Source organism: Ascaphus truei, chromosome 5, assembly GCF_040206685.1.
Source record: "Ascaphus truei isolate aAscTru1 chromosome 5, aAscTru1.hap1, whole genome shotgun sequence".
Classification (NCBI taxonomy): Eukaryota; Metazoa; Chordata; class Amphibia; order Anura; family Ascaphidae; genus Ascaphus; species Ascaphus truei.
Genome location: NC_134487.1, coordinates 256,516,193 through 256,540,846, shown reverse-complemented (window position 1 = coordinate 256,540,846; position 24,654 = coordinate 256,516,193). Strand labels below are relative to the sequence as shown.

The 24,654-nt window shown below is 45.1% G+C and overlaps 1 protein-coding gene across 12 annotated transcripts in view; it reads left to right on the top strand.

Moving 5' to 3' along the window:
• The window catches only part of LOC142495861 (myoferlin-like), a 101,362-nt gene extending 77,139 nt beyond the window's left edge, over positions 1 to 24,223 (top strand). For 4 of the 12 annotated variants that reach the window (XM_075601911.1, XM_075601907.1, XM_075601909.1 and 1 more), the window contains 10 exons: positions 1,067 to 1,215; positions 2,990 to 3,129; positions 6,032 to 6,120; positions 6,832 to 6,927; positions 7,383 to 7,524; positions 9,774 to 9,873; positions 10,301 to 10,518; positions 14,471 to 14,580; positions 23,155 to 23,318; positions 23,800 to 24,223. In XM_075601911.1, the coding sequence (XP_075458026.1) occupies positions 1,067 to 1,215; positions 2,990 to 3,129; positions 6,032 to 6,120; positions 6,832 to 6,927; positions 7,383 to 7,524; positions 9,774 to 9,873; positions 10,301 to 10,518; positions 14,471 to 14,580; positions 23,155 to 23,318; positions 23,800 to 23,846 (1,255 nt within the window). In that variant the 3' untranslated portion in view covers positions 23,847 to 24,223. Of the gene's footprint in view, positions 1 to 1,037; positions 1,216 to 2,989; positions 3,130 to 6,031; positions 6,121 to 6,831; positions 6,928 to 7,382; positions 7,525 to 9,773; positions 9,874 to 10,300; positions 10,519 to 14,470; positions 14,581 to 23,154; positions 23,319 to 23,799 lie in introns of those variants that run through there. The other 8 variants (XM_075601912.1, XM_075601915.1, XR_012801838.1 and 5 more) reach the window with 7 other exon arrangements.
• Positions 24,224 to 24,654: the final 431 nt, after the last annotated feature.

Genomic DNA, 24,654 nt, shown 5'->3' with positions numbered 1-24,654 from the left:
ACTATGCATCTTCCTGAACAGCTTTTGCCACCTTCCTGTCCCTTTGAGACAGTGAGATAAGGATTTGAGGAATATATATATATATATATATATATATATATAAAATCAAAAAATAAATAGATTATACCGTTCTGTGGCTAACGAAATGCTTTTATTTGTGAGAGCTTTCGAGATACACTGATCTCTTCTTCCGGCGGATGAAGAGATCAGTGTATCTCGAAAGCTCGCACAAATAAAAGCATTTCGTTAGCCACAGAACGGTGTCATCTATTTATTTTTTGATTATTGAAGCTCGGCTAACACGGTACTGATACCTCTACATCTATATATATATATATATATATATATATATATATATATATATATATATATATATATATATATATATATATATCTCAAATGGAAATATTACTGTGTGCTTATTTACATGTCTTAGGCTGCGGCCCTGTTGATGCGGATCGCACTCATGCTTGAGAGTGGTGACGTCACCAGCTCTCCAAGCATGACCGCCGGGTGTCCTTGCTATTTGGCAAGCGCGCAGAGGGAGGGGTGGGGCGTTGCGGGCAACCCTGCCTTTCACCATTATCACCAAGCATACAGTGCTTTCACTGCAGCAAGGGATTCTGGGAAATTACATGCAAATGAGCACACAGTGCCACCTTTTGCTTCAAATCAAATTTGACATGGACCTCTCTCTCTCTCTCATATATATATATATATATATATATATATATATATATATATATATATATATATATAGATCTGTGTTAGTCTAGGTGCGATAGTGCAGAATAAATGAGTACTTCAATTATTAAGTGATTCCTTTTTTATTTGGACTAACAATTGATATTATAAGTCAAGCTTTTTGTCTCACAATTGTTAGCCCAAATAAAAAAGGTATCACCTAATATTGAAGTACTCATTTATTCTGATATATATATATATATATATATATACACACATATACATACACACACACACACACACACTAGGTGACCTGAGGTGTGACTATCAATCAATCAGTCATGCCCATTTAGGTCTGTGTTTACCTGCCTACCTGTCTCAGGTCAGGTCCTAACCCCTGGAGGAACCAGCTGCTCCCTTCAAAACTGCTGCACCATCTGTGTCGTGTGATGAAGTGGGACTCGCCAAGGTTCACAAAGGACGGGCTGCGCGTGACGGTAGAAAACACCAAACGATACCTATCACAATTTGGTAAGGGAGCCAAGACTATATATCGCTTCCCCCAACAACACACCCTCTGCTAACCCCTTCGGTGCCGGAGAGGCCAGCAACGCATTGCAAAGGTGGAAGGCTGGAATCGAACTGACAATGTTGTGTATTTAAAATCTGCACTTTGGCCCAGATCTACAAAAGGATGGTAAGCGTTAGCACACATCCGCTCCCACTCATATGGATGGAAGTAAAAGATAAAGCTTAGCACCCGTTTGTGGATCTGGGCTCTTATCTTCTCCAGGTGGTGATGCAGAGGAACATAGCGATATCGCTTCTTGCACTAGAAAGGGTTGAAAGGGCTTTCCCTCCTTCGGTAATAACTGAAATAAAAAACAATTTATTGTACTCGCTTTTCACCTCCGCTTTTGTTTTAAATAATATACTGTGCAAGGTATTGATTTATATAGAGCTCCAGTTTGATTGTTTCTTACCCTCATCCACTCAGATTGCTCTTTTGTTGGGCCAATAAAAAGCTGCACCAGATGATGGCTTCCTTTTGGCCCGCAGAGGAAAGAGACAAGTAAAGATTTGGGAGTTAGGCTGCGGCCCTGCTAGCGCTGACCGCGCTCATGCTTGAGAGCGATGACGTCACCAGCTCTCCAAGCATGAGCGCCGGGTGTCCTTGCTATTTCGGAAGCACGAGTGGGGGGCGTTGAGGGCAGGTTGAGCGCACTCGAAAGTTAATTTGTTTTGTTTACCCAAGCGCCAAGGTGGGTGAGTATGCCCGTCCGCGCACTGCGTGAGCGGAGCTTACATATATAGATATATAGAGAAGAATGACCTAGGTGCAAATATGCAGGGGAAGAGAAAAAGAAAGGAACATCATAGGGCAGTATATCCAAAAATCCAGATAATATAATGGTAAGATATGCACTTACACTAGTGGAGCAAATAATAGCCTTTAATCCACTTAGGGACTCACGAACTCAGCTCCTGAAGCTTGTCCTTTTTCTGTAACTGGCCTCTGGGTCTTTGGAATGGTTATCCACATGAAGCGGCAACAGCAATCACGGTGTATCTGTTACACAGACTGTACCTTGCAGATGGATCTCACAAAAGAGGATAGAAAGGGAATAAAAGGAGAAACAGTATCGTGTAAAACCTTTTAATAAAAATGTGACTCAAAATAAAAATAGAGGTAATAAACTCACATTCTGTGAGTCAAATATGGGCAGTAGAGAGTATTAGCGAGTCTCTCACACTCGTGATTAGAAAACGTCGGTTACCAGCCCTCCTCACTCCGGCGGTTACTTCCGCATCACCTGGCTTGGCTCGGCTCTCGCGGGATTTGGTCTCTGATGTTTTAGAAATGCACTGCCACGGCTCCGTTCGGATCAGTCTTGGATCAGTCTCTCGGCATGTCTCTCACTGCACCTGTAACGCTTGCCCTACGCGTTTCTCCAGTTTGGCTTTTCTACTACGCTAACATATTGTTAAAATTTGCGCTGTTTGTATCTTGTTCTATATATAGATATATGTAAGTAAAAACGGCAAGCGCCGCCCGCTCAGTGCTAGCGGGGATACAGCCTTACTCATTAAACTGGGATAGTGCCAATTGGGGCACGATTGCAAGAAAACTTCAGTTGAATGAGTTTCTGTGCCGTAGGGCCCCAATCGGCACTATCTCCGTTTCATGATTAGCCCCTCGGGATAGAGGGCGACGATGTGCTGCCTTGCTGGAGAAGACAGATCGAAGCTGAGGGATTAAATGTAAAATGCTGACCTGAGCCGTCTTTCTTTTGTCCGGGGTTAGAGGAGGGGGATCCCAAACACAGTCACCTGGGCCCTGCAAAGGAGCGTCTCTCACTACATGTCTTGCGGAGTCTTGGACAGGTCCCTGAACACGTAGAGACTCGGATTCTGCGTAACCCTGTGTGTCCTCGCATGGAGCAGGTGAGGGGTAGGGGGAGTGAATGCAGTTCTGGCCGTGTAAAGTCTTAAGGGTCATACCCACCGAGGACCGGACTTAACACTGCTGAAGTAATTTTAATATCTATTTTTTTTATGTAGGTATTGTATGCGATTGGTGCCTTTTTATTTTCTAATTCTTTTTATTTCATAGTGTTTAAGTTAAATAGCGTGGGGAGGGGGGGTGAAAAAAAAGGGACGGAAAGGGAGAGGGTGGGGGAGTGAAGGTGGAGGGGGGGGAAGAGAATGAGGAGGTGGGAGAGAGGGGAATGAGGAGGAGATGGGTGGAGAGAGGAGAATGAGGAGGAGTGGGGGAGAGAGTGGGAGAATGACCTACATGGCAATTTTACTTACATGTTTTACATTTGCAATAAAAGATAATGATTATACATACATTAAAAATAGATCACAATTTCCACATGATGTTTTTATGGTACAAATTCTTCCAACATGTAAGATTCTGGTGTTTTTCCCCCCACCCCTTCAGCACAGTTTTATGTGTGCAAGAAATCCTTATATTAAAAGTAAAAATGGGTTATAAATAATATTACAATACCAATGAAAACAATACAAACGCATAGATCAGAGAAGAGGGAAGGAGTGATAGTGAGGGGGAAAGGCATGTGGACTAGGGGGTAATTATCTGAATATATGGACATTGCTGGGGGCTATTCAGACTGAGCGTGTACAAGACACAGCACCCTTGATTATTGGAGCATATTTCAAGAAGTTCTAGAGCCGCACAGTACAGTATATCTGGTGAAATGTGCAGTGAACACGTTGATACTAAGGCTCCCAGAGCCTTTTGAACTTATTTTTTGTACCCTGTAAAAAAACACGCCTTGTAATGTTTTCCATAGACGTCACATACAGTACCACACCTTATTTACTACCAAGTCCATAGTGGAGAGAAGTGGTTTTCTCCAGTTTTTAGCAATTTGGCATTTAATCATATTCAGTAGATGTGATCAGTTGCATGGAGTATCTTGGTCCCATAGATCATCTTAAAGAGGCAATCCATGCTGGCTGTTTGTTTTCCATTAGTTTTCATTTAATTTTACATAGGATTGAAGCAGGGGGTCTCCAGAGCTGAACCCCATTAATTTCATCTCTGGGGACCCACCGCTTCTGGAGATACAGACTTACAGGGGGTGCCGGTAGCCGGTTCAGTTCAGCTACCAGGGTTCACATAATGGCCACTTTTCCATGCTCCCATGCCCTGCGAGCCAATAGGAAGCCGTAACGTCATCCAGTTCAGCCTCCTATTGGCCCGCTCGATGCTGGAGCTTTCAACTTGGAGTAGGTACCGGCACCCTCTTCAGAGGTAAATATTTCCGGATGCAAGGGATCCCCACAGCTGAAATTAATGGGGTTTAGCTCCGGAGACCCCCTGCTTCAATCCCATGTAAAAAAAAAATAAGAAAATAAAAAACTACTTGGATTGCTCCTTTCTTCTATGGATTCTGTGCTGCGGTTGTCAGTGGTTTCCTCAGTTAGTTTAGTTTTCCAAAACCCTTCGATCTTGAGACAGGACCACCACATATGCAACAATGAGTTGATTTGGCAAAAGTCTCTCCAACAAAGCGGGGAGGCACTGGAATATATTATATTGAATTTGGTTGGAACCAGATACCACATATAGAGAAATGTACACGCATTCTGTTTTATGAGAACACATCGAGGATCTGGTTGTATGCTCCCAAATCTCCCCCCCCCCCCCGACTCTTCCAGATTCAATGAAGAGTCCACATTTCTCTCCCACCGCCTTTCATGCTTGCCCAGCAGTTCAGCATCATCAGTACATAGATATTGACATAGGCCTGAAATAAGACCTTTTCTATTTTCGATCATTAAGTCATATCGCCTCCAAGTCTGAGATTTTGCGATATTTTCGTTAGTACTAATAAACCAATTCAATTATCTATTTGGAGATACTGAAGGTAAGGGAGTACACAGAGTATTTGTGCCATTTTTAGGGGTCCATGTTAATATCAAACATGAGCTAAAACAAAAATAGGTCAATTCCATACAGAAAAATTGAAGAGAAGACCCCCCGTTTCAATCTTGTGTAAACAAAAACAAAAAAACGCTTGGTTTGCTCCTTTAAATCTGTTTAATCTCTTTTGTGATAAAACTCTGGATCCTAAAGTCTACAGGTACATTGTCATTTGCTACTACTTTGATCTGTTCTTGGTCATTAAGATGCCATCGATAGACAAGCAGCGGAAATATCAGGATAATAAATATCTGTTAGGAATGAATTTTACAGAACCCAGAGACCAAAAAAAAAAACATAATTATTTTTTGCAGGACTCAAATAAGTTACATTTACCCTTTATGGGTGATTGAATATCTCTAAAGAAGACTTAATACAGTGTTTTATTTTCACCCCCACTGTGGGGCTCTTTAATAACGGTAGTGTATTTCATTTATACAGTGTCAACAATGTACCCAGTGCTTTATAGAGATATATAAAAATAAAGGGACCTGATACAGGAAAGAATAATACAATAAAGTGCATAATATATTAATGTAAACATTGTAGAGTAGGAGTCCTGCACAGAAGAGATTACAATCTAACTGGTTTGTTGGGAGACAGGAGGAGTATGTGGAAGAGCATGTTTTATAGGGTAAGGTTAAGACAAGAGGGTGTGTAGCGGGTCAGGAGGTCACGTTACAGGGCTATGGATTTTTGGATGTTTGGTTTTAAAGGTGACTTTTCAGGTGGGCTTTGAAGATGGGGGTAGAGAGAGCTTGATGGACAGTGTAGGCAAGCAACATCCAGTCGTGGGAAGAGGGTATGAGAGAAAGCAGTGTATATGAGCTATGAGAACAAGAGAGACCCAGAGTATTCCTGCAATCAGACTTAATTATGTTTCCATTACAGGGAAAACTGCAGATGTGGGTGGACATTTTCCCTAGAAGTTTGGGGGTCCCCGGACGAGCCTGTGTGATCACTCCAAAGATTCCCAAGAAGTGAGTCACAGATATTTCCACATGGTTCCCTTGTAAGTGCTGGTCTCGTCCATAGCAGCAGTAATATACGTGGACCTGACAGTTGTGAGAAGAGAGGGGTGTGTATGTGGAAGAAAGAGGTGAAACAAGGACTGTGATATAGGACAGGGCAGTACTACATACTGAATAACTCCTCCTATAACTTCTCCCCTGACTGCTTCTATAACCACTTGATATAACTCATTTTCTAACTCCTCCCATAACTGATCCTATAACTCCTTCCCTAACCACTCCCCATAACTCTTCCCCTAACTGCTCCTATAGCCACTCCCTATAACTCCTCCCCTGACTGCTTCTATACCACTTGATATAACTCCTTTTCTAGCTGCTCCTATAACCGCACCTTATAACTCCTCATCTAGCCGCTTCTATAACCGCTCTCAATATCTCCTGCCCTAACCACTCCTTATAACTTCTCCTGTAACTGATCTTATAATCATTCATTAAATTGCTTATTGATAAATGTTATATTTTTATGCATTAAATTGATCATCCTGACACATTAAAATGATAATGGCCTTTTATGTACCATTCCCTCATATACCCTATAAACTTTTGCTCTGTGACACCAGAATCCCCCGCATGTGTTACCCTCCATAGGTATTTCTCCTAGTGCCCGTGCTGTGTCTGTCCCATGAGCTCACGATCTTTCCCCCCACGGCTGTCTCGTAGGTACGTGCTGCGTTGTATAGTGTGGAACACGGAGGATGTAGATCTCCAGGAAAGCAACATCTTCGGTGAAAAGATGAGCGATATTTACGTCAAGGGGTAAAGCCGACACAGCAACCACCGACACACACACAGCCGCATCCAACCACTGCAAAATACACAGTGACAGCCTGATACACTGTGTGCAAGCACACAGTGATACATGTGCACACCTCTATACAAAGCACATGGCAATACATGCATACACCTGTTTACCTATGTTTACAGCGATACATGCACACAATTTTTTACACTTGCATACATGCACACATCTCAATACAATGCACATACCTCAGTACACGTACACACACCGATACATGCACACGCATACACATTACATACACAGTGATACATGCACACGCTGCAATACAATGCCCACAACCGACTGCACCTATAGACAGTGATATATGCACACACTTTATTACAATGCACAAACATTAGTACACAAGCACACACGTTACATGTACAGTGGTACATGCACACAGCTCATTACACAGCCATGCTCCTCCTTGCAGGTGGATGGACGGGCTGGAGGGGGACAAGCAGCAAACAGACATCCACTATCGTTCGCTAGATGGTAGCGGGAACTTCAACTGGAGATTCGTCTTCCACTTTGAATATCTAAGCACAGAGCAGGTGTGCGTCATCCAAAAGAAGGTGAGTATCGGCAAGAAAAAGTGGTGAGAGCCTGTGATAGAGAGGACGAGAGAAAAAGTGTGTAAGCGTGTGAGAGTGTGTGAGATCCTGCAAGAGAGAGGGAGGATGAGACCCTGCAAGAGAGAGGGAGGATGAGACCCTGCAAGAGAGAGAGAACCAAGGAGGGCCATCTTTGCAAGGGAGAGAGAGGGCGAAAACTTGCGAGAGAGAGAGAGATTGAGAGCATGTAAGGGAGTGGGTGAGATCCTGCAAAAGAGAAAGAGGGCGCAGGTGAGAGTCACGTTAGACCAGGTTATTTATACCTTTTTACCGGGATCATTCATTGAGCAAAACAAGGTCATGAAATAAATTGTAATTTATTCTGCATAAATTCGCTTACACACAATGATACACAAAATACAGCCAAAAAAGCACACTTACTTTGGTACTGGGGTCGAAAACTAGACTTTCCTATGTGCAGGGAACTCTATGGGAGTTTTACCCTGACCGGGACTTAGCCGGCAATCTCCTGGAACCCAAATCGGCATAAAGTTCCATACGCCACCGCTACGTTCTCTTCTGAGAACTTGGCCTCTCCTGACCGCCAGTTAGTCCAAATCTCCTGGAACTCAAATCGGCATAAAATCCCATCCGCGTCTGCTACGATCGTTTCGGAGAACTTGGTCGCAAAAAGCTGGACTTTGAAATTGAAACCGGTTGATCTGCTATTCGCACAGAAGCTACTTTGAGATGCCTGCCCGCACTCTTACTACTAGAGGCTACGAATCAGATTGGCTCATCAATTCTTATAGTATTCTTTTCATTCACAAAACTCAACAGCCAATCAACGTGTTGGAAAATTCCCAAGCAACCAATCAGAGCTAAGCCGGCTAGAAAAACCGGGTCAGCAGGATATCCGAAATAGCCACCTTTCTCCCTGGCTATCTCCATGCCACCCGCTGTGACAGGCTCCACCAGGTCTGGCATTACAAGTGGCACCCTGGAGGACTGCCATTGATTTCCGGACCTTATACTCCGCCTTTCCCCACTGACCAAATGCTATTCACACCTCTGGGCATCCTCTGGCTGTTTTGAACTCTGATGTTCAGCAGACTTACCGACGGCTTTGGGATCGCTCGGGTAGCCTGTTTTGACATCACTTCCGAATGTAAAAAGCACATTACGTTATTAAAGTATATTTTACTACACTTCTGAGTCTTGGGGGACAGGGAACAGAAAATAAAAATGTTGTAGTTTTATTTCTATCTGCCTTGTTCCCCACACACTTTCCCTTGGACTTTCTCTTGGACTCAGTCTGGACTCTCAGAGTCCCCTTCAACCTTATATACGGCTGGGGCACCCACAAACCCTACACTGGTTGTGGGTCACCTTGGCACTAGCTGGGGTACCCCCCTTAACCTAGGGATTGCCTCAGCCACAGGAATACATGTTTTATTCCTGTGCCTTATTCTCCTTTCTGGGCTGTGCTGAAACAGGGTACCCTAGTGGTGAGTCGCGCTAGTGTTTTCAAGGGGAGATATTCCCAGGACAATGTGCCTACATGTATCCGAGAATCAGGCATGATACCCAGGTACATTTATAAGGGAACCGACAACTCCGGCCCCCAACATTCTAGGCACATTCTGTTAACGGTCCCTCCGCAAAAAAAACCTTGAAACTCATACCCTAGAAATCCCTGCTTGCTGTCATCCCTGGAAAGGGAAAAACACAAAAAAAAACTTTTATTACATACAGTATAACAGAATAGTACATTGTTACAGGGCCCAAGAGCTAACACTCTTGGACCCTTATACACGGATCTCTGGTAACCAAAACGGGCTTGACCTTTATTTGAGAGCCTGGTTACCCCCTCCCGTCACAATGAGATCCTGCGAGAGAGGGTGAAGGCTTGTGAGAGAAAGAGATTGAGAGCCTGCGTGAGACAGAAAGAGATGGGGGGCCTGCGTGAGTGAAAGAAGGTGAGAGTCTGTGTGAGAGATAAAGGGTGAGATTCTGCATGAGAGAGAGCATGAGAGAGTGAGAACCTACGTGAGAGAAGGATGGTGAGAGCCTGCGTCAGAGAGAGAGGTGAGAGAGCGTGAGTCTGCTTGAGAGAAAGAGTGTGAGTGTCTGCGTGTGAGAGGGTGAGAGTCAGCATGGTTCTGTAACAGCTCTAGAGAAAAAGAAAACATTACTTTAGCCTACAGTTAGTGGGGACTTCCGGGAAGGGGAGTGTAGGGGCCTTATTGCTGTACTGTCCACTGTCCCAGGATCACCTGTGGAGCTTAGACAAGATAACCACGAAGCTTCCACCAAAACTCATCATCCAGGTCTGGGACAATGACAAATTCTCCTTCGATGACTTTCTTGGTAACGAAGCAGCGTTTTGCGACCTCGGTTGAGGGAGTGAATCTGTTTTATTTTTTTAATGGAGTGATATTCTGCAGGGATGGGGCTAAGAAGCTAGGTCCTGCAAGAATTTGTCAGTGGGGCGATGCTTTGAGAGGAGTAAAACATAAGCTCTGCAAGACTAGCAAAGGGTTAATGGAGTGATGCTTTGTAGCAGTGAAGGGGTTATTAGAGCGATACTCTGCAGGTATGTAGCAGGGAAGGGGTTAGTAGAGCGATACTCTGCAGGTCCGTAGCAGGGAAGGAGTTATTAGAGCGATACCCTGCAGGTCTGTAGCAGGGAAGGGGCTAGTGGAGTGATGCCCTGCAGGTCTCTACCAGAGTATACGGCACATCTAGTGAGAGGTGGCAATACGATGCTCTGCAGCCCTCTCTCTTCTCACCGCAGGTGTGCTGGAGCTAAACTTGACGTGTATCCCTCGCGCAGCGCGGAACCCCGAACGCTGCTCTTTGAAGACAATGCAGAGGGGCGGCACAAGCTGGAGGTTCCTTCGATTCCTGAAGCTCGGCTCCACCCCCACCTGCTTCATCTCGCTCTTCAAGCAGAAGGCCATCCGTGGCTGGTGGCCCTGCTCGACGATGATCAAGGGCAAGCCACGCCTTTCGGTATGACTGAAGAAGTGTAATTTATTGTATTGAAAATGATAGGAAAATAGACTGTGATCGTGTTGGTGCAGATTATGCTTGAATATAATACGTTTGTCAGTTAGGGGCCTTCTACCGAGGTACAGCTAAAATAATACAGAGAGGAACAATGTGACCTTAATACACTCTGACACCCTCAGATATAAACACAATCTGAAATCCAGGCACACATTCAAATACACACATACAAAATCAAACTTGTATACAAAACCACTAAAATATACTTGGATACAAATACACCCACTAAGATAAACCCACACAATCTGTAAACCAATCACAGCATATTCAGATACATACTCAAAACAACCAATATAATAAAGTGTTCCAGCACTCACTGACTCTTTAGAAAAACGATCAAACAAGGAATATGCCAAATTGAGAATTTAATAATGAAGACAAAAATATATAATAACTTGGAACAATGTCACACATGCGGGCAATAAAAAATATAGTGGTGCGGAGAAAAAACGGGAAGGGGAAAAGGACAAGGAAAACCACAATGGAAAAAGAAGGGGGGGACAGAAAAATGGAGGAGGGTAATTAGGCGGGCAATGTTTCGGGGTGAAGACCCCTTCCTCAGGCCCGTTCCCTCAGGTCCAGAAGGACCAAAAGGTACTTCCCTAGTCCCTGCGTCCCCAACAGACCATGCAAAACCCAACGAGGAAGATACCGAAATAAATGAAAAAAGCACAGGCTCAGTAAATAATGTCCAGATCCAGCAATAGGATGTAAGCTGCTGCGCAAAAAAATATATAGTCAAACCGTAAAGTCCTTAGTCTGTGCAGCGAAAAATGATGATGCTCTCTCTCTTTCTCCTGCTGCGGGGGAATACTCAAAACAACCAACTCGCACACTCCGATACATACACTCAGATGTGAATGCAGCCATTGAGACACAAACACTCAGATACACATATTCACAATCTGCCATCTAAACTTAACAGGGTTGAACTTGATGGGCATATGTCTTTTTTCAACCTCTGCAATGTAACTAAATACACACAGGGCCAGATCCACAAAGCTGCGTTAACTCAGAGCTTATAATATAATATTATCAAAATCTGTAACAGACGGAGAAAGATCAATCCCCTCAAACCACACTTGGAGAGGTTTCTGTGCACAAAAGGGAGCACACCTGAGATACATGCAAAGTATATTTAAATTAGCATATATCACAGGTATCTCAGATCTGCTCCTTTTTGTACACAAGTATCTCTCCACGTGCCTTTCCCCTTCTCTACCTCTCCCCCACCTTTAGGTAAGACCAAGGTAACACATCGTTAAATCCCTGCATTAACTATAATGGAGCTCTGTGGATATGCGTTGTTACAGAGAACACCTCTTTTGCATATCATTAGCACTAATGCCTATTATAGCAATACAAGGGCACATTACAGCTGAAAACAGCACGTAGCACTACGTTATGACCTTTGAAGATGCCCGTTAGCACTTAACGATGCATTAACTTAAGTTAAGCTTAAGTCAAGTCAAAAATGGAGCTTTGTGAATCTTGGTCACAGAGACGAACAAAAACATGTAGATATATGTCACAGGAGACCAGACAATTTACACCTATTTACCAGGATCATGCATTGAGCAAAACAAGTTAATGAAATAAATTGTACATTTATTCACAAGAAAAGGCATACACACAATGATGCACAAACTACAGGCAAAAAGACACACTTACTTGAGAACTGGGATAAAAACTAGCCTCTCCTAGGTGCAGCACTTTTGGAAGACCCGCCCACCCTCTTTCTGGCTGTAGACTTGAAACTGGAACCTAAGGCCTCGGTCCCGCTGCGCTCGTTGGCGCGGGCGGCGGGTCGCGAGTTCCCCACCAGCAGGGGAATCCTCGCGAGCCGGTCCCGGTCCCCACTGGCTGCACAGAGCACTACACGCTGTAGCGCGTCAGCCGCTGGAGACACCAGAGAATGGTGTTTTCTAGCTTTGACGCGTGACGTGTGTGGCTGTGAGCCAATGGGGAGGGGAGGCTGCGGGAGGAGGAGAGGCTTCGGGGAGCGGGGAGGAGTGTGGAGTGAAAGCAGGTGAGTGCCTTTCTCTGTGTGTGTGTCTGAGTGCGTGCCTGTCTGTGTGTGTATGTGTCTGAGTGTGTGAGTGCCTGTCTGTGTGTGTGTGTGCCCGAGTGCCTGCCTCTGTCTGTGTGTGTGTGTGTGTATGAGTGCGTGAGTGCCTGCCTGTGTGTGCGCGCGTGTGTGTGTGTATGAGTGCGTGAGTGCCTGCCTGTGTGTGTGTGTGCGCGTGTGTGCGTGTATGAATGAGTGCCTGCGTGTGTGTGTTTAAACTTACCTTCCAGCTCCAGCCCGAGTCCGTGGAGGGAGGGGGGGGGGAGAGTAGCGGGTCCCTCCGCTCAAGCCACGCCCCCCCTCCCTGTCAAACCTCCCACCTCCCGCCCACCTCCCGATCAAACCTCCCACCTCCCGCCCACCTCCAGCTCCGGCTCCCGCTCCCTACAGACCGCAGATCGCGGTCTGTGTATCTCAGCGCACCGCCTGTCAGCAGCGCAGGTGCGCTGACTGGGAGCGGGGCCTTAGCCTTAGACTCTTAGAGAACTGAAAATGTGATTGGTGCAGGGGTTTATAATACTTCTGGGTTTTATTCACAGAATACTACAGGCCCATCAGAAGCGTGAGAACATTCTCATCAGCCAATCAGAGCAGGGCTGATGATGTCAGAGGCAGAGTTCGTGTTGAGCCTGCTTGGGACGCCCCATGGGCGGTACATATGTTCTGGCCAATAGGAAAAGCGCCTACGATCGCCATCTTTTCCTTAGCCAGCCCATTGCGTCCCGCTGGGCAGGCACCACTGAGTCTAGCAGACCAGAGGGTCCACGCCAGGGGTTTCTGTTCTCCGGACCCAGTACTCCACCCTGCCCGTCCACTTAGCACCCCGACACCTCTCAACATCCCGCCTTCTCTTTCATGTAAGGATTCTATGCAGACTAGCTGGCACCTTAAGTATATGCCCCAGCTGACTGCATAGAGCCTTATAGTAAACACAAAACACGATATAAAGTGCACTTTATTAGAGAATATACTTTGGGGAACCCTTATATATATATATATATGGTTGGAGTATCTCAGAACCCTTATATAGGGTCTGGGTGACCTGGGCATTTCCTGGGAATCCCCATTAACCTAGGGACTCCTTTGACGGTTTAAAGGACACCTCATATCCCTATGCCCCTTTTACCTTTCTGGTCTTTGCTGAAGCAGGGAACCCCTAGTGTTGAGTTGCGACAGCGTTTTCAAGGGGAGATATTGCCGGAACATGTGCGTACATGTACCCAGGAAACAGACCAAATTCCTGGGTACATTTTTAGGGTAGCCAGCAACTCTGGACCCTGGCTAGCTAGGCACATTCTGACAACACTTTATCCGCAAAACCTCCCATGAAACTCATACCACAGCAATCTGTGCTTGCTGGCACTCCTGGAAAGGTAAAAACACATAAAATACTTTATTGTCGCACAATACATACAATGCATATACTGTATAATCACTGGGTTTAAGAGCTGACACTCCCGAACCCTAATACATGGATCAGAGGTAACCAAATGGGCTTAACCTTTATTGTGAGCCTGGTTACCTCCTCACCGTCACAATATATTCACATACTCATACAAGCACAAGCAACGCTCAGATTCACACACGCACAGAAATACACTCGTACTCGGATATAGAAACAAATGCACAGAGATATGCACATAAGCACTGAAATACATATACACACACTGACAAATATACATTTAAGTACATTGGCAAGCCCCTCCCTCCTCCCCCCCCTCCCTCTACACACACATGGACCACACACACAACCAAACTCGCACTGATTCACAGACACACACACACACAGGCCCCTGCTCTGACATACGCAATGTCTGCTCCCCGCAGGGAAAGGTGGAGCTGACCTTGGAGCTTGTGACGGAGAAGGAAGCGGAGGAGCGTCCAGCTGGGAAGGGCCGAGAGGAGCCCAACACCAACCCCAAACTGGATCCCCCAATGTAAGTATTCCCAGTATATAATAGATCCCCTAATATAAGGATTACCAGCATATGCATGTTATAGATTCCCAGATGTATGGATCACTTGTACAATATGAGCATATAATCGATCACCGTGTATAAGGATCAGCTGCATGTACATGTAAGAGTTCTTCTTTATGTAAGGATTGGCTGTATGTACATGTAATAGTTCTTCTTTATGTACGGATTGGCTGTATGTACATGTAACAGTTCTTCTTTATGTAAGGATTGGCTGTATGTACATGTAATAGTTTTTCTTTATGTAAGGATTGGCTGTGCAGTATGTACATGTAATAGATCCCAGAATGTATGGATTTGCAGTATGTACATGTAATAGATCCCCTTTATGTAATGATGTCCTGAATGTGCTCACACAAAGTAACTGAAATATTTTTTTCTGTATTAAAAATCATTATTAATAAAAAAATATTTAGACAGACACTAAATAACCACACCTGATATTGCAATAGTAGTAGAACATCAGCAGTTAGGGACCCATAGACGAGTGAAGATGCATTGTAGGTTTGATACCTTTAATATATGTATACAGAGCTTTTCAAACCCCACAGGTCTCGCTTTCATATGTACAAAGATTTCCAACCCTACATGTCTCTTCTTAATGTGCACAGAGTTTTCCACCACATGTCTCTCTTTCAGGTTTGCAGAGCTTTCCAAACATCACAGGTCTCCTCTTCACATATAATTTTCCAAACCTCACATGTCTTTTCTTCAATGTACAGAGGTTTCCAAACATCATGTGTCTCCTGTGCCTCTGGCAACAAACCTCGTCTCCAGTGTTGGCTGCTGCACGCGCTATGGCGGGAACAAGATCCTCCCCTCTATGGTGCTGGGCCCAGTAGCTGCCTGCACACGCATGTAGAGATCGCGATGCGCGACCAAATATTGTAAAGACAAGGCGTTTGTCTTTTCTTGTGGTGACGGAGTGCTGGCCACGTTACAGCGGCGGTTCAGCCATTGAGGATGAACCAACCGCAAGATGTCATGGCCGCACCCCCGCCACGCCTCCCCGTCGCCAGTTGCCTAGTATCCACCAGGTTGCACTGACTCGGGTAACGAGCGCCGCCAGGCACCCCGTCGCGCGCTCACTGGGGCCTTAGCCTTACAGCTTTTTGGAGCAAACACTTTCTAAGCCAATGACAGTTGTGATACCATCACTGTCCTTTGGGTGCTGGAATAGGGTAGCTATGGGACTTTCCAACGCACAGAGAGTTAATCTCCTTAGAGAACTCAGCAGCAGCTGCTGCCTAATTGAGCAGACTGAACAAGGAAGTTTTTTAAAAGATAGACTGAAAGCTGCCATGCTGAGGGACTGACTGCTGTCCCAGAGAGAAGGGGACAGAGAAGAGTTCTTCCCTGCAAGGGAAGCTGGCACAGCCCCCTAGGCCTGCTGGACGGTGGTCGTGGAGCCTGCTTGGACTGCCTGGGTTGTTAATCCCAGGAAGAAGGAAGGACGAGAGACCGTGCTGAAGCGAGAAAGTCCTATCCTTAACATTGGATTTACAGAGGAGAGATTCTCTGAGCTCTCATGGTGCCGAGCTCCCCTAGGAAGGAAGGCCGCGAGGCTGCGCTGAAGTAGGGACGTCAAATCCAAACCCTGGACTAACAGATTAGCGAAACCCTTTATTGCTGTGTATAGAGACTTTATATGTTCAGTCATAATAGTACCTGTTTGGGGTGGTAATCAATTTACCTGTCCATCCGAGTGGAAAGAGTTAAAGCTTTATGTGTAGTTGGTCTCCTAAGAGGAGTAGGAGTTTAATTTATGATTTCGTTTTGACTTAAAGGGACGATGGGCCTGTTAGTATATTATGTATCTCTGTAAATAAACCTTGTATAGAGAAATACTATGTTTCCTGCCTTAATCTGGGCCAAAAAAGATGCTACAACGTGGTGTGGGCATCACAATTGGTGGAGAATGTGGGCAGTCCAAAAGGCACTGAGCAGCGGAAACGGTGGGATTGAAAATAAATGCGGGGATTTAAAATGGCCACCTAACTGAAGTGAAAAACAAAATTCTGCAAGCAAAGTCTGTTCCACTATGTATGACTAGTTATGCTTACAGGATACACAGGAAAAGATATGAAGAATTGAGGAAATAGCGCCTCCAGATGTCAAGGTGAAGAATACACCTGAAGGTAGGAAATGGAGGATACAATGTGTTTTACAGTATGTGTAATGTGCCTGGCCACACAAAACAATGTCCTTTCAGAAATAGGTATCCCAGCATGGTCCCGCAAAAGGAACTGCACCAGAATTGTTTATGGTGTGAAAAGCTGGACCACACCAAACACTGTCCCTTCATGCTGGATGAGGATGATGACGCTGATGAGGAGGAGGTCCTACGGGGCCTCCAATTTCAGCAGAAGCTCTAGAAAAATTTTTAACCCGTGTGTACAGGAAGGCGTGGGTCAGAAAAAAAACCAGAGATGAGCTAAACCCCAGAGCGCTTGGCGCAATTGTCACAGGAACGACGACTAGCCTTGGGATGACAAAGGCTACTGCTACTGCTATATACAGAAAGCCGAGCTAATCAGAGAAAACGAGTACTGACTGGAATCTTTACTATGAGATCTCCCAGAAAGATGTTCAAAACTTCATCACAGAGTTAGAAGTTTCTCAGCAAGAGGCTTGCATGCTCAAAACAGAGCGTGGTAAGGTAAAAAAAGACACACCCTCAGCACAGAGCTGGAACTCTCACGCCATGAGGTCCATGCTCTCAGCACAGAGGTCTGTGATTAACGGATACTGAAGAAGAGATCCTGATTCGTTCAGAGACAGTAAAAAGGCAAATACAAGTCAGACAGAAAAATTCAGACTTGACTGACCAGGTCAGTGAAGAAAATAAGAAGCTTCGCCAAACAGGAAAAGTGAAGAAGCAATTGACTCAGGAAAGTTAGATATACAAGGTCTGCGCACGAGTCTGCAGAAGGCCAAGGAGAAACAGACGGACGCTGAAGAAAAGCAGCGAGTTCTACAGGAAGCAAGTGTCCAGGCTACTAACCATGTACAAGTGCCAACGGAATGGCTGAGAACCCAGTGTGTCCCCCCAGAGCAGTATGAGGAGCTGAAGGCCACGCATTGTGTTACTAGTGCATCACTAGAGATGGAGCTTAGATGCCACGTGACTGTATGAGAGGGAGTGGGAAAAGGTCCAGAAACTGAATCAAGAGATGGAGAAGCAGAAAGGCTGCTCCATCCCCATGAGTCAGTACGCGAAGGAGAAAGAAGCCTGGAAAACAGAAGCAGTGGCGATCCTAGCAACAACTGCAGAGCTCCAAAATATGAAGGAGGTGCTGATGCAAGCCCAGAGCAAGCACCGGGAAGAGGTGAAGGTTCTGAGAGGGGACTTGCAGGATCAAACTGAAAAACTGCATACGCAGATTGCTGAGCGCAAGATGCAGCTCGCCGAGAGGGATGAGGTCTCTGTCCGACATGTGGCCTGCCTGACACTGCGCTATGAGACTGAGTTGGCCGATTGGCTCGCAAGCTGCTGGAACACACAGCCAATGAGAGAGCCCGGCTGCAGCTGGAGCTGGATTAGGAGGAGCTTTTCCGGGAGGAGCAACGACAGTTGCAGGCCAGAATTAAAAAAAGGGAAAACGGTTTAAGCCTTGCGCTGAATCAGCTGACAGATGTGGAATCGCAACTCAACTCCAAAGAAACTGAACTAGCAGATGCACTGAGTGGAAAAATAAATACAGAATGACAGCTTCAAGACCTGAGGAAGGACCTGGAGTCTGAGAGTGCGGGCCGCAAGATGGCAAAGATACAAAAGCGTGGCCTGGGCGAGGAGCTCGAGGCTCGGAAGACTGAGCAGGATGCTACGTTTGACTCTACTGCTGCCCAGCAGGAGGTTTCTCAGATGAAGTTGGAGAAAAAAGTTACAAATCTAAAACAGACACTTGGGTCACAGAAGCAGTCCATGGAAAAGATGGCGGTTGTTAAAACAGAATGAGGCTCTATGAAATAATAATGCACAGGTGTCTCCACTACAGGAAAAGGTATTGGCCCGGCCCAAGCATCTGTATCCCACAGAAACTAATGCCCGTGAAGACAAGGACACAGTGAAAGCTGGGGACACTACTCAACTACAAAACGAGATGGCAAAGTTTGAACCGCCTAAGCAAGTTGTTGCACACTTGTAAGCGTGACTACAATGCCATTGCACTACCACAGTCTACTTTCCACAAGGCACGAAATGGAAGGATCAAGTTGCGATGGAGTAGCAGAGTAAGAATCCAGTCGTACTGCAGTGCCCATGGGGTTCAAAGTGGATTGCTTGCCATGAGGGCAGCCGGTGTAAAGATACAGTCTTGGTTGAGAATGGGACGGATGTGTGTCCGTGATCGTAAAATGAATAAGACCTCACAGATTGTCTAGCGACACTCCCAACGAAGTAAGTTGAGTCAAGAAAGAAAGGCCCAAGCCTACGAGTCTGCCGACTAATAGAGGCGCCATGGGATGCACTTAGGTTTAATAAGAATCCCGCCAAAGTTGAAGTACTGAAGATAAATGGTGTGGAACCAAACACAGAACTTTTGGTGAATGATCGGTCTTTAGTCTCAAACGCTGAAGGTACGCTGATAGAGAAAGGTCCAAAAGCCATCACCACTAAAGCGGAGTTACTGTCTTCACAAGAGAAGGCCAAACAGTCACTGGCGAGTGAACAAAATGAGTTTACCAACGAGGTCATGGCTCTTCTGCAGGGTAAGGGAGACTCTGAGCACAAGAGGAGAAGACAGAGATGCATCTTCAAAATATGCAGATCAAGGTCATAGAGCGGGATAGAATCCGGGCTGATCTGGCAGAGAGAGCCAACAGACTGGAACTTTTCCAAAAAGTAACACGCCAAAAGCTGAGCTTCAACGCTAAGATCAAACAAGTGAAAGACAAGAAGGTAGCAAAGTACCAGTCTGCAGGCCCAGAAGGCCTAGTACTTTCCCCGAAGGAAATCTCTTCAACTGGAAGGCAAGTAAAAAGAAGAGATGGATGTCAGATGTGTCTGACAAAAGAGGCTGGTGCACTGGAATAGTGCATGGGCCGCTTCACAGGACAATGTTTCGCTGGGTGGAGGAATATGCTGGAATAGGGCAGCCATGGGACTTTCCAACGCACAGAGAGTTAATCTCCCTAGAGAACCCAGCAGCTGATGCCTAATTGAGCAGACTGAACAAGGAAGTGTTTTAAAAGACAGACTGAAAGCTGCCATGCTAAGAGACTGACTGTTGTCCCAGAGAGAAGGGGACAGAGAAGAGTTCTCCCCAGCAAGGAAAGCTGGCACAGCACCCTAGGCCCGCTGGTCCTGGTCGCGGAGCCTGCTGGGACTGCCTTGGTTGTTAATCCCAGGAAGAAGGAAGACCGTGCTAAAGCGGGGATGTCCTATCCTTAATATTGAACTTACAGAGGATTCACTGAGCTCTCGTGGGGCCAAGCTCCCGTAAGAAGGAAGAACGCACTGAAGCGGGGACATCTGCTCCAAACCCTGGACTAACAGATAAGCAAAACCCTTTATTGCTGTGTACAGAGACTTTATATGTTCAGTCATAATAGTACCTGTTTGGGGTGGTAATCAGCTTAGCTGTCCATCCGGACCTTTGAAAAAGCTCACATTAGCGCAAAACGTACGTCAGGTGACTTGACGGAATGATGTCTTGATGTGGTAGCACCTGAGAGCCACGGCCTAACAAGAGCCGGTTTAAGATAATTACAGAGAGAACTCTTGCTGCATACTTCAAAACAGATGAGTACAAAATACATTGTTACTCTCCGCATTAGCGGTATGCGAAAGGTCAATTTGTTGCAAGCAATGCATATGATGTTAGAGCTAGAATATCAAGCTGTTGCAGACATAATAATAATAGCATGTTCTTGTATAGCGCTGCTAGTTTTACATAGCACTTTAGAGAGACATTTTGCAGGCACAGGTCCCTGCCCTGTAGAGCTTACAATCTATGTTTTTGGTGCCTGAGGCACAGGGAGACTTGCCCAAGGTCACAAGGAGGCGACACTGGGAATTGAACCAGTTTCTCCTGCTTCAAACTCAGTGCCAGTCAGTGTCTTTACTCACTGAGCCGCTCCTTCTCCTATATGTCACGCATATATTAAGTTTATAAACTGAGAAACACTTAACATGGAAACATGGATAAACATACTTCCTTTGATGCTATCAGATATTATCTAACTTCTGTACAATAATCTAGGAGGCTTTAACAGTATATGGCTATTGTACCACATCTCGGGTTGTACTTATTCGCCCTTTGTATGCCTCTGGTATATAGCAGTTATATCTGGATAAGTATTTAGGGCTCTGCAACTAACACTAATGGTATTTTGACAAATACATTTGCTTGCTTCCTTTGGATACCTACTGCTCATTTCTGACGAAGCATTGACTAGGTTGAATATACAGGAGTATATGTGACTATTATTATACTTCAGGTACCTAATAGTGCTGCACAGGGCAATGCAGGGGTTAATTTTAAGAATAACTACCTCTACTACCTCCCGCATTAGCGATATGGGATAGGCTATTGTTGCTAGCAGTGTGCACCCTTAGAGCTCATTCATCTTCAACTTAAGACGCTTTGGCCAAAGGGTAAAACTAAATTACCCTTTTTCAAGAAAATATATAGGTATTGCACTGTGTATTTTTGTCACATTGGAAGTAGCTTTGGGCATCTTTGTTTGTTTTTTGTTGTGTACATTTAGCCACACCCACTAGCACTCCTTTTGACACTTATATACATACATATATATACTGTATTATGTGGTAATGTTTGGGGTTTCTCAGAGCTTGTTGGTTATCTGTGTGTCTACTACTGGGAAGACCAACTACCTAGAGAAACATACAATATAAGATATTATCAGCTATTCCGTTACTGCTAGACATCATTTAGGAGGCTATAACTGGATGTGGTCCTTTAACCGTGCCTCGGGGCTCAGACACAAATTTTGTGTATGCCTCTAATCAGCAGTAGATGATAAGCATATGTTATTAGGGCTCTGTAACTAAGATGATATTTTGACCAACATACTTACCTGTCTTTCTTAGGCTGCGGACATGGTGCCGCAGCCCGTGCGGACGCGCGCGAGGGTTGAGGGAAAGCGGGTGCTTTCCCTGGCCATACCAGAAGGGCTGTGGGGGTGTTCCTGGGCGCGTTCCCAGTGACGTCACGGAGCTGGTTCGCCCTGATTGGGCGAACCGCTCACGGGACGTGTCGGTCAGTTTAACTGATTTCTCACGCAATGCGCACCCCCTCCCGTTTCTGCACGCATGCGCCCACACGCTTCATGGCAGTCTGTTCGCTCAGCGCGCAGACGCATCCGCACTGTCTGCCATACCATGTCCGAGGCCTTAGACACCTGGTCTCTATGTATGATGACTTACTTGTGGGTTTAGTGCATAGAAGTATATAGGAGTGACCTCATACCTCCTGGACTTAATATTATTGTGCACTGCAATGGAAATGGGATTTTCTTTGTGACTAACAACTTAACCCCTGCAGTTTCTGCAGTAGTGGGACTATTTGTGAATAATAGTACAATCTTTTACCCGATGTGTAGCCTAATTTTTCTTTACATGAGGCTATCCCTTACAGCAGTGCACTCTATTGTAGGAACATTGATTTTATGTAAGGAACAAGAGGATACATTCATATATGCTTTTTATACTATGATAAATAATAAAACATGGTCACATCATTGGTTAACATCAGCTCACTCACTGTGCCAACTAGTGACCTTATAACAGCAATTTAATATGTTATAGATATGTCAGTTAAACGTGTTCTACTGATAGATTACCTTTCATTCAATACATTTGAGACTGCCAATACTCAACTCCCTCACTATATAGTGAACCAGTACATGGAGATGACAATATGTATCATCTCCATGGTTTAGTAAATATGGCTACAGTAGAAACCTTTGTAGCAGCCTTATAGATACTTGAGCTGTACCAGTTTGCTGGATAGTGTTACTAGCCGTTTACTAACTTTTGGCGAAAAGGGTATTCTAAGACACCCAAACAAGATATGTGTCTTTAAAGAACACATGATATATTTCAAAGCATTTTTTTAAAGTATTTGGTATGTCTCAAGGGACTAATCGTGGATATCAATACCAAATCCCTCGATACAACATTATTTTAAATGAATACAGAATTAAAGTATTTTAACGCATTCATCACTTCTTATACACATTACTACGAGTGCATTCATTGGAGAACCTTTGTCTGTGTTTTGATTGCTGTCCATCCGCATAGTAAGGGTTAAAGCTTTGTATAGTTAGTCTCCTAAGAGGAGTAGGAGTTTATTTTATGATTTAATTTTGACTTAAAGGGACGGTGGGCCTGTTAGTATATTATTTATCCCTGTAAATAAACCCCATATAGAGAAATACTACATTTCCTGCCTTAATCTGGGACTAAAAGATGCTACATGGTGTGAGTATCAGACAGTTTACACATCTACAAACACACCCAGATGCCAGACTTGAGCTCTATCCCTTCCCCTTTTGTCCCCTTCACGTCAGCATATGTCTCATAATCCCACCCTTCCAGCCGCCCAGACACCTCCTTCCTGTGGTTCACGTCTTCACTGAAGAGCCTGCGGTACATCGTATGGAGGCGTTTTCGGTGGCGCTGCTTGATTATTCTGTTGGTGTTTCTTCTATTGTTGTTCATCTTCTCTTTTCCGGTGAGTGACCCCAAACTGGGCGTAAGAGAGGCACTAGGGGAGGGCATAGGGTGTATGATGTAGGGCACCACTGTTTAGCTTACTGCCCTTAGACCAAGGGTGGGCAACTCCAGTCTTCAAAGCCCACCAACAGGCTTCAGCACAGGTAGCTCAGTCATATATTATATATAGTCATATTATCGAAGCTTAAAATGCTTTGGCCCAAATAATTTAACTAAATGACTCACTTATGAAAAGAAAAACAGATAAGTATTTAACTATATAAATTGTCATATTGGATGTAGCACTGCTACTTTTTGTCTTTTGGTATATTACTAAAGGTGTGTTAAAGCATAACAACCAGCTATTGTTTTGATCTTGGCCTTTGTTTTAGTCCTATAAATTATTTTATTTTTTTCAACAAACTTTATACATTATTTTTACATGTGATGTTCTAATAGTTAATCTATTTGTTTTAACCAATGTTTTTTTTTTAAATTAGGTCTCCATATAGTAGGACCATCTCACCCACAGAACCACAAAGGGTGATGTTTCTGAGATAAAAATGTCACAGTCTACAAAGGGTGAAGGATAAATCATCCTTAATCTTACTGTGATGAATGATCCAACTGCAGTCCCTCCCACTCCTGCAATCCTTCCATCTGCTGCTGTTGTCCCTCCAGGTGTGTTGTATCTCCATCTGTTCCTGTGGTGCTGCCACCTGTGGTCCTTCAGTCTGTGGACATTCTGCCTGTGTTCCCTCAGGATTCCCTTGTGGCCCATTCCACCTGTGGACCCCCTGCAGTTCCTGTGGTTTCTCCATCTGATTACCCTGCATTTGCTGAACAATCAGTGGAATCAGCAACTATGCCATATATGGGGAGGGGAGAGTGGAGTAGGTATGGGCCTGGGAAGGGGGGTAGTAGTCATGGGCCTGGGGTGGAGGAGTAGGTATGTGACTGGGGTGTGGGGAGAGGAATGGGCCTGGGGGGAATAAGCATGGGCCTGGGTGGGGGGGGGAGGAGGTATAGGTCAATGGAAGAAGAGGGCCTGAACGGAGTAGGGCACAGGACCATATGGATGGAATGGAGAGGCCCATGTGCTCTAGGGAGAGGCATATCTGCCAATGTGCTGAAGAGAGACGGGCCATCCCATATACTGGAGGGGACATTTCAAGTCTCCCCTGAGTTGCTCTGGTCCAATTTCCTGTCTAGGCTGGCCGGGCCCCCCACAGCCACCAGCCCAGGACTGTTGTCCCAGGCCATCCCCACCTGACAGCTGCCCTGAAGCTGGGTATCGCACTCCAATCTGGTGGTAACTGCCATTGATTTAAATGATAGTTACAGCTGGATCGAGG